This window comes from Tympanuchus pallidicinctus, unplaced genomic scaffold (genome assembly GCF_026119805.1).
Source record: "Tympanuchus pallidicinctus isolate F22 unplaced genomic scaffold, pur_lepc_1.0 scaffold13, whole genome shotgun sequence".
NCBI classification, from domain to species: domain Eukaryota; kingdom Metazoa; phylum Chordata; class Aves; order Galliformes; family Phasianidae; genus Tympanuchus; species Tympanuchus pallidicinctus.
In genome coordinates, this window is record NW_026294648.1 from 18938637 (window position 1) to 18952915 (window position 14279).

The window sequence follows — 14279 nt, forward strand, 5'->3', positions numbered from 1 at the left end:
GTATAAGTTTTAAAATAAAGCTGGTTCAGTTAGTATCCTCCTCACAGAATTGCCCAGTGAGGTTGCAAATGCCCCCCTCCCTGGAAGCACTCAAGGCCAGACTGGATGGAACTGTGAGCAATATGGTCCAGCAGGTGTCCCTGCCTATAGCAGGGGGCTGGAACTAGATGCTATTAAAGGACCCTTCCAACCCAAACCATTCTATGATTCTGTGAATTTCATGAACAGTTACTATTTGTAAGACTCACACCTCTGTTAGCACAGTAAAATAAGATCCCATGGTACGATCAGTAAAATTCCTTAACTGTCATTCAGTTAAACATACTTGAGTTCCCGATGGGTTATCACCCTTCAATTAATACATTAAGTAATAAGAGATGGACTCCTTTCCTAATAGTAGCTCTCCGTGCTCAAGATGAGTAGCAATTCAAGGTTTAGAAGTCTTAAACAGGGTATATTCATTTGCAATTTCAGTATACACTTTTTTAGAATACAGCATGAGCAAAGATACCACAGGAAACAGGCATGTGTTTTACAGAACCGCACCCCAGTAATTCTAGCTTCCCTGATCTGCACAAAGTTGTAACAAATAGCATACTGCTCTCAAGGACCAAAGGAGGAAAGCATGTCCCGGGATGTAACACCACCTCAAAAAAATCCAAAGTTGTTTTTCTAGTTTCATACTCCCCACCCACCCCCCACGTGCTTCCAAGCTGTATTTTTAAGCCAGCTGTTGTGAACTGGAAAAACAAAGTGAAGTTTGCACCGTTACAAGCAGTGGGAGGTACTGTTCTCCATTCCCAGTTAGCAGATAAGAAGCCTAACAGTGCTTCAGAGCAGATGCAGCTTCATGGGAGTGTTTTGCTTCTGCTCAGTACTGCTATAGAAACACAGTTCTTAAAGCATTGGGGGAAAAAAAAGGAAAAAAAGGAAAAAAGCACCAAGGGGGGAGCTCTGTTCTAAAAGATGCCGCACGACGATTCAACTCCTGGTCACTTCACCTTAATGGGTTCTGACTGCAGCTCCGAGAGAAACCACCAGAAACTGCCTACCCAACCTACACACTGCCTACCTGGCAAGTAAATGCCAGACACTGCATGATCAACTGCATTCTCCTCATTCAAAATACTATCTTTAGTTAAACCACTCTGCTAAGGCATGCACAACTGAGTACTGTCTAACACAGAAGACAAGACGTACAGAAAATGCTTTATCAGAGGAAAGAATAATCTGTCCCAGCAAAATTCAGACTTTTATGCTTGCTTTGTCCCTTGAATTACTCCGCCAAAGTACTTTTAAACCATTAATGTAATTTAGCATCCATGCTTATTCTAAGCAAGAAAAGACTCAGGATTCATTAGTATTAAGATTTGTATTTCTAAACCATCCAATGAGGTTTTCCAAGATTAAATATTCTAGCACCTACAAAGCAGTACACATTGGTCTGTCTTCCTGTCAACAAATAATTGTAGCATTTATACAACAGATTTGTTCCCAAATAATAAAAGCCTGTCCTCCAAGTAACTGCAGGAACGGTGTAGTGCTATACCTGAATTAAGACACAGTCTTATTTCTACTTCTATTGCACAGCCCTTTTCCTCTACAGGCACCCAATCTTTGCCCCATAACAAGACAAGATCTGCCTGAAAAACTTGATTGCTTTTCCCAGGCAGAACATAACAAAACTACTAAACTAGAATACACTAGAAGACAGCCAGTCAGATGTGGAGACTGTAATAAGCGTCCAACTGCTCGTCAATACCTTCATTTGAGGGCAGTCTGCCCATAGAATAAGACACTCCTTCTGAGTGTAACTGACTTGGACTGCTGAGCACACATGGTTCTAGCTCTGCCATACCAGGCAGGCAAGGCACATCCTTCTCCAACACTAGCAACAGGAGAAAATACAGTAAGAAAAAGACATTACCTGCCACTGATTACAGAGTCCAGTGACAGCAATTACCCACATTCCTTTATCCAAAAAGGATTTTGTAAATTTCATAAACTGTTACTAATTTTAAGACTCATGCCTCTGTTAACACAGTAAAAAAAGATCCCGTGGTACAATCAGCAAAATTCCTTCACTGTCATTGGTCTCTATGTGTTTATAGGGCTTGCTTTCATCAGTAGCAGATTTACTAAAAATGCTATTCTAAAACAGTAAGTTACACTGAAATTCTATTTAAAGCAACTAATTGAATTTCCATCATTTATAATGTGTTACATTTATAATTGCTGTACCCAAGTGTCTCCAACCCTCAAAATTCTGCTTAGATCTTAAACTAGTAGAATTTTTACCCAGGTAGATGACCTTTAAGTAGGCTGCTTTTGACTTTCCATTATCATTTAGTAGATTATTTTGCATACTAACAGCTAACAATACTGTATAAAAAGCTTCTAGATGAGGCCATCTTGCACATTACAAGAAAATTCATCACATTTCAAGAGAAGCACAGAGCACACACATTTCAAAAGCCAACTAACCTAAAAAGTGCTCAAGAAAAAAAGCCGAAATGTAACTGATTCATTTCATAATGGCTACAGGAAAGTGCTAGAAACCTAGCAACTCTTCCTCTTCTCTATTTGAGGACTCGCATTGCTTTACCAGTCAAAGCACAACTAAAGATTGCCACTACAATCTATTTGCATCTATTTCCAACGTCTTTTCAGAAAGATTGCCCATACACTTTCAAGTCTCACTTTTTGCTCCACCCAGATTCCCAGTAAGTTCTACTAGCAGGAATGATCAGTGTTCTTTTGCAAGTCTGTAAGTGAGCCCAACTATAATAACCTGCTGCAACTACATGCTAAGATGACAGTCTGTATCTGTACATAAAAGACTCCTGGTTACCAAATTGCAGAAAAATGGATTTGATGACTGGACCACTCACTGAAGAAGGAATTGGCTGGATGGTCACACTCAGAGAGTTATGGTCAACAGCTCAAAATCCATGTGGACACTGGTGAAGGGTGGTATTCCTCAGGAATGGGTGCTGGGACCAGAGCTATTTAACATCCATGTAGGCAACACAGACAGTGGGATCAAGTGCATCCTCAGCAAGATTGCAGACTACGCCAAGCTGAGTGATGCAGCTTAGATGCTAGACGGAAGGGACACCATACAGAGGGACCTGGACAGGCTTGAGAGGTGGGCACATGCCAACCACATGAAATTCAACAAGGCCAAGTGCTGCATCTGGGTCAGGGAAATCCCAAGGACAGATACAAGTTGGGTGGAGAACAGCTCATGAGCAGCCCTGAGGAGAAGGATTTGGGTGTGTCAGTCGATGAAAGACTCAGTATGAGCTGGCAATATGCACTTGCAGCCTAGAAGGCCAACCATATCCTGGGTTATATTGAATGAAGTGTGACTGGCAGGTCAGGAGAATAGATTCCTCCCTTCTACTCACTCTTATGAGACCACATCTGGACTACTGCCTCCAGTTCTCCGGCCCCCAGCATAACACAGTATCAGCCTCTACAAAGCCCAGATCCTGAGTTAAATCGTCTTTTCTCCCTGGGATTTCCTGAATGTAAGGCTGTTACATACTGCTGGTCTGCAGGCCACAATCTTCACATTTTAATGTCTTCCAGGTTTAAGACACCAAGAGGATAATTTCTGGATAAAACTGCATAACTTTAATTAGGGAAAAGTCATACTTTATTATTTGACTGTTATGGAAAAGATGAAAGTTTATTTTAAAAAAAGAAATCCCAGGCCAACTCTTAACCATTAATCTACAGTGCAGGCTTTCTGCACTTCAGAGCATCTTCTCACCCAGCAGTTACTGTAGGTAAAGATACTCAATTAGTAACATGCACTGGTGGCACCAGTTATGACTGAAAAACAATTGTGTAAGTAAGTATTGTTAGAATTGTGCCACACTCCCACAAAACATGCAAGTGTTTCTGAGACTACAAATGCTTCTCAGGGCTTGTATACTCCACTCCCTGCTGCACAGATGAGCTAACATGGGCCCCGCCACCTTTCGTGCCTATTGGCCCTGTGCCCTGCCGGAAGGACAGGAGTCATACAGCAATCCACAGAGCACACTGAAGCACCTTGCTTTGCCTTGAAAGAGCATCAGAGTTAACGCCCCCCACCTGAAGCACCAGCAATACTCACAGACATCTGGCTCTTTTCCGAGTACCAGCACGCTTCTGAAGGCAAACCTAGGTCCTTTGTGTTAGAGTGGAAGCTGGACTCAGGTCATATGAAAGTGCTTGCAATTTCTAAAGGGATTACATTTAATTAAACCAGCCCCCTTCCAGCCGTCTTAAAGGGCCTTTTCATAACCTTAAGCTCATCAGCAGAACTCCAGCAGGGAGCAGACACACCCCAGGCAGGACGGACTCTGCAGGCAGCAAACTGCAGCTTTCACACAGGTCCTAAACCAAGTTACTGAGAACAGCAAGACTAAAAAGATGCCACAGGAAGTAGAGCTGCAGTGACAGCAGTCAAGATTGAGAAAGTTCACAGCTTTCAAGATTATACTCGCAGAAACTGAACTGAGAAAGGGTGGAGGAGGCAGAGCTCAAACTGGAAGAAACCAGACATGCCCTGACACAAGCATGCATCTGACATTTTACCTCACTTCTGTAGAGACACCAAGAGAAGTGATACCAGTGCAGAAAACACTCTGCCTTTAACCGCCAGCAAAATGCCACTTTGTGGAGTTGATTTAGCACCACTAGCAGGACAGAGAGGGACAGCTGGTTAGAGCACACCGACCACTAAAGCAACACCCATGCTACTGGTTACCCACTCCTCTAGTGCTTGGAGACTAACATGCAAGTTTTTTAGAAGGCCTCTGTCCCATGCAGAGATTGGAAGAGTAGAAAACTTTTGCTTTATCTGACAAACGGGTTCAAAATAAACAGATCTGGGGGCCACTCTACTAGCATTTTCTGTACAAATATTCTCACATGGTTTATAGAAAGCAGCATAGCCAGTAGGTGAAAGAACCAATCTCTGTTCTTGAAATGGACAGAGGAAGCTGACTGAGGTTGCACTAAAAATCTGGTACATAATATAACACTAAAGTAGTCAGATTCAAAAAGGAAACTAAATTGTTTACCCTAACATAAGCCCTGTCACACCGTAGCGTCAGAGCCCTAAACATGTTTGCTTGATTGTTACCACAAAAGACTATTATTTGAATCCATGATTTAAAAGGCAAGTCATTCAACCACATGAACACAAAAGTAGGATTCCAGCAAAGTTTGTTTTCCCCCCCCAAAAAAGCTTGCAGTCAGGCTTTGCAACTCTACATAATTTACATTTCGATGACCAGTATTTACTGTGCATTTAATATCTTACTTGTCTATTTCACAAAAACACTTCTTTAGCCCAGTTATTAATAAGAATAGTGAAAACTGCATTACTCCTGACAAGAGTGCTGCCCCTCTTATTTCGTGTGCCCTTTCAGCAGATTTAGATACCTATCACAATCAGAAGCAATACAGCATGTTGGCAGACATCTCCTCAAGACTTCTCTTGCCCTACTGTGGGAATTTTCTAGCTGAAGAGCAAAGCCTCTATGCTAACTGATCTAGCAAGCGTCCCTCTAAATTACACATTCCTGAAAACACTTGTTAGCCATAGTTCAAAAACTCTTATGTTCCTGTTACCATAAGATTCAATGAGCTGTACAGCAGAACTGAGAGCAACAGTCTACAAAAGTAAGATAAAAAGCACCTGAGTTCTGTGAAGAGGCATATCAGCGAATGACTCGCACTCCTGCTTCTCAGCAGAACAGCCTCTTGTTGGAGAAAGTCTGTCTTTGGCACAGGACAGTAGCGCAGTGCAGCAGGCAAGAGCAACTAGTTCCTGTAACTACCCTCATCAGCAGAGCTACAAGAAACTGCAGACAGGCACAAGTTTTTGACCTACCAACACATATCTGTGCTAGGGTCACAGCCAAGATATTCTGCCTTTCAATTCCTCTTTCTCACAAGGGATCTCCTCACAGCTCTTCCATTTTCTCCACAATGACATGAAGTTGGATACTTCACATCCCAGAGACAATAAAATTCTTTCATACAGTCAAAAATAAACTGGAATGCGGCCACGAAAAGAACTCTCTCTTTAAAGACGCCTTTTGCAATTGAAAAGGTAATGCCCACAGAGCAGAGCAACACAGCAGTACTTTGTTGCTTTTCTGGTTCTTGAGATAAAATGTGACAAGCTAGCTTTTTGCTGAAGTCTCCCTTTACAACTGATCAATAGACCAAGGGGCCAGGTCACAGGATAAAACAGCTGAACCTGAGGGGATCCTCAGAACAAGCCCCTCAGACAAGAGATTTGGTACTCATATTAAGTCAGGGTGGCTACTTCAGGTGTCTTCATACATGCCGAAGCCTCTTTTTCCCCAAGTAGTGAACCAAACTTACAACCTCAAAGCACATCCTTTTTAAAAATTCAGGTCTCCCTCTCGCAAGAGAGCTTCAGAAAAGCCTGTTCCTTGCTCAAAAAGGCTGACTTTTACCTTGCCCGCACTTCAGAGGCTGTCTTCAGCCCCTCACTCTGCCTCAACTTCTGTTGTCTCATAATCAGTATTTCAAAGATCTGGGCTTTTTTCAACAGTGCTAGCAAGCACACACTATAACACAAGCTCATAGTAAACCAGAGCTTTATCAGTGCCTGTTAATGGGATGGAGAACATAGAATTTTAAAATTCTAGGGGCACTGTTTACCTGGTTTAATTAATGATCAGGTTTAGGCAACTTTTATTCCTGTAGAAGTTCTTCCTAAGACTACTACCAAGTAAGCCATTCACAATTAAAAAGAAAAAAAAAAAAAAAAGACAGGGAATTCCTCTACACAGCTCCTCCTCCAAAGTCCTCAGTAACACTTTTCCCAGTTAAAGTTACTTGAATATAATTCCTTCCTTTACAGCCAAGCAGAGAGTAACCAGGTACATCCTACCAGTGGTGCTTCAACACAATGGCTGCTAAAAGCCTAGCAACACTAAGCACAAAAAATTCTCCCCTTCTACAGTTCACTCTACAGAGAGAAAACAAAGCAAAATCTAGCCATACAAATCACTTGACTGCCATGCTACCAGCAAACTTTGGTTTTTGTTTGCTGTTTTTTTTTTCTTTTTTTCTTAATTTTTTTATTATCATTTTTTAATTTGTTCTGTGCATGCTAGAAGGTGCCACTCTCCTGAGAAACAATGTATGCCTATTATGGCCTCTTTACCCTAATAGTGGGGTTGGCAGCTGTGTTTCACATGTCTGAGCTTAACCACATCCCTCATTAATGCTCTTCAACTTAACGGCACTCAACAGAGCAGTGGGCGCGTTTGAAATGCCTGTAGCAGTGGGTGTGACATTTCTCACAGCTATTGAGCACACTTCTCAGGCAATCACAGTTACAGGTTACAAACAAGTGTTTTGGTTCACCCTCCCCATTAAAATCAGTGTTATGACCCTGGCTGCTACTGTAGTAATTGAACACATGAAACAATTCCAACACCATCGCTGGAAGCAGATCAGATTTTCTGAGAAGACTGCTAGACAGCAGCTTTTTGCCCCTTAAACTTGCATTAGTCTAGTCCTTTCCTTCCAAGCTTCATTTCAAAGACAGGAGATTTCCAAGTACCATTTAGCAGCTAAAATAAATAGTTCAAGGTGTTAAGAAGACATCTGGTAGCCAAGATGCATTTTCAAACTATCAACAGGCTTTACAAACCTAGCATCCAGTAAACACCTGCCAAAATTACAGCCAGCAATCTTGTTGGCAGGAGCTCAAAACAAGATCAAGACAGGATGCTAACAAATGTGACCCACACAGGCACACCACATGAACGTTAAGTACCTAAAGGTTCATAGGTTAATGGACTGAACAACTAATTCCCTATGTAAAGGTCTCCAAATTCACCTACAGTCAGGAGCAGTCTTAGCAGTAACTTGAAACGCAGGGCAATAAGAAAGCCACAAGCAGAAGGTGCACTTATCATTCAAGAGAATTTCCTGGTAGATGCACAAAGATCACTTCTCTAACTGAGCTCTTACTTCTGCAGAAGGATTCTCATGTTCGGAAGAACATAGAAACGTAGTCAACTGTTTCAGATGCTTCCCTGCTCTTCCACCAAGAGACGTGCAGCTCTTAGGCTTGCTGATTATCAGCACGAAGGGCAGCTACACGCAGCAGCTGCCTTTTCCAGACTTTCAAAGCAGTGCTTGGGTGTGGCACTCTGAGCTCTTGGCCAGCTCACAGAGCTCACTGAGTATCTTGAACAATAGCCAGACTTCTAGGAGTTAGAACATAGCCTTATTGTGGGATTCAACTGCCCAGACTATGAGCCATCCCTCCAAATTTAACTGCAGGCAGAGTCAAATGTGAGGTAAAGCTGTTTCATCATCCTGTGATTTTCAGTTATATCATTTTCAGTGAGCTAGGAAAATCCTGCAATTTCCTTTCAGTACAGGGTCTCATGCATGCTGGCTGCTTCTACACTTACTCAGGTCACAGTTCTCTAAAATGAAGGATTTCCCTGAAGAAGCTATAGTACTTTAAGCGTAAATTTCCCCACCCACATTTGCTTCCCTCTCCAACCTATTTTAGGTTTCCAATAGCTCTGTTGGGACTGTACATAGCTTATAAAAGACCAGCTTGTGATCGCTGAAGTACCTTCTGTTATTTTAGGCTCTGTATAATTCAAGCACTTGAGCTTTCCTAATATAGAGAGTAGCTACAACAGCAGAATACACAGAACCCTGTGTCCCAAAAGGGTGGGTGTAGAGCTGCTGGCTGCAGCCTGGAGAGAGCAGTGCCAGCACACACAGGGTGCGGTCACACCACCATCCCAAGAGGCCTGTCACCATACGGCAGCCTCCCAGAGCCTCCTTTGGAGCAGTATGAGTATCTGGTAACTTTTTGGTAAAGCCTGGTTGTCACTACAGAGAACTGTAACCGCTACAACTGAAAGAAAAGAACAATGCTTCAGACTCTCAGTGAACTGCTACTGAAACAAACTATTCCCAGCTTTCTACAGGGCTGCATATCCTGAAACAGTACTGTAAGCACCGGGAAGAAGCACCGATGAAATGCATCATCGCTATCTGCGCCTCAGGGCTCTGACAGCTTAACGTGATCTTGTGGCCAAGGATTAGCTTTCTATGGGAAACCATTTCTAGACTACTGCTGGACACAGACACCTTGTGCAGATCAACTGCATCAACACACTGAACAGACAAGCTGGGTATACTCAATAGCTTTTTAATAGAAAAAAAGAAGAAAAAAAAGAAAAAGGGGGTTGCTTTTGATAGGGTTTTGGTTTTTTGTTTTTTTGGGTTTTTTTTTTTTTTTTTTGGTCAATATAAATGAATAGCTCTTCTACTGTCTCCATCCCTCCACACTCCTGAAGGTAATCTTAAGAACTTCCAGGCATCTACATAATACTTTCCAAATTCAAGTATTTCCACACTATGTGTGAAGAAGAACTACTGTCTCACTGCAACAAACACAAGACTCTGAACAATTCAATCCAACTTAGAAAGTGATTCGGCCTTGATATCAGCCTTCCTCTGAGCATGAACTAGGACCAGATGACCTCCAGAGATCTTCCTCAGCTTAAATTCTGATAACTCTGCAAGACCACAAAAGCTGCTGGAGAGGTAGCTACCCTGTACTAACCAGTTAGAACAACAAGTTCTGAATTTCAATAGAGAAAAACATATAACCACAACCATCCTGCCCATCAAGCAGCCAGCCTGAAAGGACATACAGTATATTGAGGAAATATACACAGATCACTATTTTAATCACTATTCCAGAGTAGAATATTTAAAGGATAAAAAAAATTCTTATTCTTAAAGGTATTATGAATAAAAAGAGAGCAAGTGGGCTAGCAGAGTTGTTGAGAGTTCTAACACTTCACCCTAAAATTTGTCTGTCAGGTCAGTTTTTATAGTGCAACAAAGTAGAGAACAAACACTCAAGAGTGAATTTCAGTATAGCTCAAAAGCTGTACCGAAAGGAGAGATTTAGGCTACAATTGCATGTTTCATAGGACTGTGTTACAGAAAAAGAAGCGCATTTATTAAATGGTGTGACTAAATGATTGATTGCACTTTTCCACTACTTAGTCACTTCCCCACCTTAACTGCGCCTAATCCAGAGAAAAAGAAAGTTGAAAGTCATAAGGGCTTAGTAACAGGAAAAGGAGAAGCCAGTGATAAACAGACAAGAATGGCTCAAGTCTGCAGGAAGACGTTCTTTTTGCCTAAAAAAAAAAAGAATATCTGGAGAACATAGGAAAGCACGCCGCAGCAGAAGCACAGTTCTCCACTATGTTGCATGTAAGCTTGTCTGACACTGATTTAATCTCAATAAATAAATAAAATAAAAGCTTTGCATTATTTACACTCCAGTACACTGCTGAAGTTAGCATCCTCTTCAGAAGCCTTTCGCTAAGGCTAAGAGTGATCAGCAGTGCTATAAACTTGCAGGAGAGCATAGATCAGTCTGCGCTATTCTGCTTCACTACTTCAGTTATCTTCTTTCTGATCTTTTCAGATATTTCTTCATTTCTATGCAGAACCGGTTAAAAAACAAACAAAACAAAAACCATCTCTTCCTTCTCAGCATGCCTGATCACCTCACTCCAAAGAACTGATCTGATTCAGAATTTTTTCATTCATTCTTCCTTTTTGGGGCACCTCTCTTTTTTGCCTGTAGCTGTTAGTCAACCAATCATGGCCAATGGGAAGAAAAAACCACGTACAGCCCCCCAAAAAACCTCCTTTTCTACGCCTGGGTGTGAACATATTTGGGATGAGAACAGAAAATTATTCCCCCATGCTTCATCTGACTATGTGAGAATAGGTTCCTCAGGACAGCTGCAGCTTCAGAGGCATCAAAAATTAATAGAGGTTCAGAAAATGAATATACATAGGCCAGAAATTTCTGACTGCCTCACTACTCCATTGGAGGACCAGACATTCGCAGAAGCAAAGATATCCTTCCAGAGATACACAGGAGGGAAGCCATGTGTCCACATTTGCTACAGATATAATTGCCTCTTGCAAACATAAGGCCCAAACCTCTGCATTTTCAGATTTTCAACCTCTGAACAGCTGCAGTTGACTGTGTCTTTATAATCACTAAGTCACCAGTGATTTTGTTACTACCTGACTGCCAAGTATTTACTCCACCATCTACTTACAGTAAGAGCCAACAGTCAGCTACTGTAGTCAGAAGGGAGGGTATAATGCCAACATCTAGAAAACTTCTATGTGTTTCTCCAGCTGGAGCACTCAAGTTGTTACAAAGAGGTTAACCCAAAATTAGTTTTCCATGAATCTAGAGACTTCAGCCTACTCTAGAAATTTCTGATAGGATAAAAACAAATTCCTTTGATACAGCAATACTGGCTGCACTATGCAAATCCTTGCTGTTCTCAAACACAGCCATGGAAAAGAAAGCAATTAACTAGTTGCTCTTCTTTTAAAACAGTTAGTTAGATGCCCCCCATTATTCCTAGGCAGAGGATTTCCTCTTTTCCATCATTGTGTCTGCAACAGCAGGGACACTCCTCAGAGAGGAAGTAGATTTCCACTATCATCACATCCAGAAGGCAGACAAACAAGACACCTTGGGGGGGGGGGGGGGGGGGGGGGAGGGGGCGGGGGGTCCAGGAGTTCGCACTGAGATCTCGGAACTCTTTTAGAAGCACTCCACTGTAATCCTTAGAACAATGCCTGAGCACAGACAGCAGCTTTATTGGGCAAATTCAAGGAAGACTTCTCGGCACAGAAGAAAAAAAAAAAAAGAGGAAAAAAAGAAAGTCAGCCAAATAAGGCTGTTTAAGCTGCACCAAGCCAGGAAAGAGTGCAGGAGATGACGTAGTTAGAGGAAGCTTTTAGTCAGTTTCCTTTAAAACTGGGAGCAGGGCCAGAGCTCCCTCTGCCAGACAAGTTTCCCTGAGAGGTGTTAGTTGATCAGAAAGGATGCAGAGATCCCAGCAACTCAAGAATTCTCTTCCCCCTCTTCCCCTCTCCCCTCCCCCCCAACCCAGTTGGTATTTGAAGGTGCCCAGAAGGTATTTGAAACTGTTTGCCAACTGTCTTTTATGAAGCTGTCTAGAGATGTCAACAAGCTCTGCACAAAGAGGAATTCACTTCAGACCAGATATCACAGCCACTATGCATAAAACAACAGAAATGAATTTCCTCTAGAGGCAACAATGACATTTCCTGTCAAAAAAAGGAGTCCATATTAAGACATCTTATAAAGCAGCTGCATGAGAAAAGCAAGAATTGCAATTAACAATCAGGGGTTGATTAATCAGATGAGGCAGTTGCCCCCAAGGAAAGTGCTGCCACCCCCTTGCAGGTCCAAAAAAATTACTGCCTGTAAATGAGATAAAGTGATACAATATCTGCAAAAAGCAAGTAATGACCAGTCCTCTGATAATAAGCACTATTTCCCCCATAGGATTCTTACAGAAGTAGCAAATCTAAAGCTTTTCTGGGGCTTTTATTATAAGCACCTTACCAGACTACTTCTTGCTCAAGAAACAAACCAGAAAGCCAAGAATTAAAAATCAAATCAACTAATATTTAATCCTATTGAACGTCTGATATGATAAGCACTCAACCCTAATAATACGCCATTTAGTTTTACGAACTAGGTCATGACTACCAGTTTAGATCAGGCACTCAGGATAGGCCTTCCAACCGCTGTAATGGATGTTTTCCACAGTGCATTGACAGTTGGAGGTAGGGCTTTCCATAAGAAAGGGAATTAAGATGTTAGCATTACGTATAAACAAAGTGAGCACAAAGGTTATCGAAAATACCTTTTTAACTGCAGCATAGAAGGCTCAGAAGTACGAACTAAAGCCTATGCTCAGTATCATCAGCACCAACTGGTTCATCTGCCCAAGAAGTAAAACCTTGCTACTTCTGCCAGATCAAGGAACACAGTGCAAGGTAGGGTATAAACATCCCACGACAGATATAAATCTATAGCCCTGCTAGTTAACCTGGTCCTACAGCACACTCAGCATGTTTTAGCCATTGTTGCTTCTTAAGTACAAACTCATCTGAAATTCACCAATGGCAAAATCAGCTTCTATACAAAGCGAGGCCTTTGAGAGCTCTCAGTCACACCTTTTCAGTTCAATTCAATGCATGAGAGTGCTAGAAGACAGATACAATGGATTGGTTTGCCCAACTAGTTAGCAACAACATCGAACAGCCCAACTTCGATCAGCAGTGCCAAACTTTTTGAGTTATACCGAGGGAGGGAAAAAGGGAGATACAACATCCCAGGATCAACCCCTGGTAGGCAGAAGGCATCTGAAATGCTTTCAGTGTTCTGTTACAGTACAGTAGGATTCCAATCCAGGGCACGAAAAGTAAGTGCCCATCCATTTCTAGTTACATTTCCCACTGCTGCCTACCCTCTGCCTCCAGCTTTTAAGACCACTAGAAGAGTCCACAAGAAAAAAAATAATAATAATCCAATAATACAAATGTAGCAATCTGCTTATAGCTGCCACTTGGTTGCAGTGTTTAGTAGAAAACTGCCACACCTCACAAAATGATCCAGCAGGATCTCCTGATATTTGCTATGCAGTCCCACAACAACCTTTCTTCTAACCAGACCTACTCCAATCCTAAAGACATCTGGAGTCCAACTGGAGTCCATCAATATCAGCTACAGGCAGGATCCTTCATGCATCTTTTGGCATCTGTTACGCTGAGTTTTAGAAAATATTAAGGGAAAAGGCAGCAGCAAATTAGATTTATTTTTAAATCCAAACTATCATAGTGAGATTGAGACCTGCCAATCTCACTGCTTTTTTGTTCTGAGGAGTTCATGCTTGTCGAAGCTGATTTTCTCTGCAATAACACTTTGAAACATAGAAGACTTATGTTCTGTACATACAAAGAAACAGTTCTGCTAATACAGAAAGAGGAGTCCAAACTTCACAATCCCCACTTTGAATCTGTTAGCTCTAATTGTATTAATTTATCCACGTTACCTAAAACAGAACTGCTCAGTTCCCAGTAATAGGACAGTCACACACTTCAAACAAGGTAGATGCTCACACTCCCAAATTCTCAGTGACAAAACCAGTCGCATAGTCACTAAGCCAGTACATTCACGGACAAAATAGCTAAAAATACATTGAAATATCAGCATTGAAATAGATGCAACTGGCACAGAAGAGTTGTCTTTCCTTCCATTATCTCTTCGCAGCTAAATATTTCTTGCAGTATTAAAGTTAAAGCAATTAACCATGGGTCTTGGACCAGCTGTC

The 14279-nt window shown here is 41.8% G+C and overlaps 1 protein-coding gene across 2 annotated transcripts in view; it reads right to left on the bottom strand.

Moving 5' to 3' along the window:
- The window catches only part of MSN (moesin), a 37295-nt gene that overhangs the window by 20066 nt on the left and 2950 nt on the right, over positions 1 to 14279 (bottom strand). The window contains exon 1 of one of the 2 annotated variants that reach the window (XM_052672737.1): positions 5699 to 5793. The exons of the other annotated variant lie outside the window; for it this stretch is intronic. Within the exon in view, the coding sequence (XP_052528697.1) occupies positions 5699 to 5719 (21 nt within the window). The 5' untranslated portion in view covers positions 5720 to 5793. Of the gene's footprint in view, positions 1 to 5698; positions 5794 to 14279 lie in introns of those variants that run through there. 2 annotated transcript variants of the gene reach the window in all.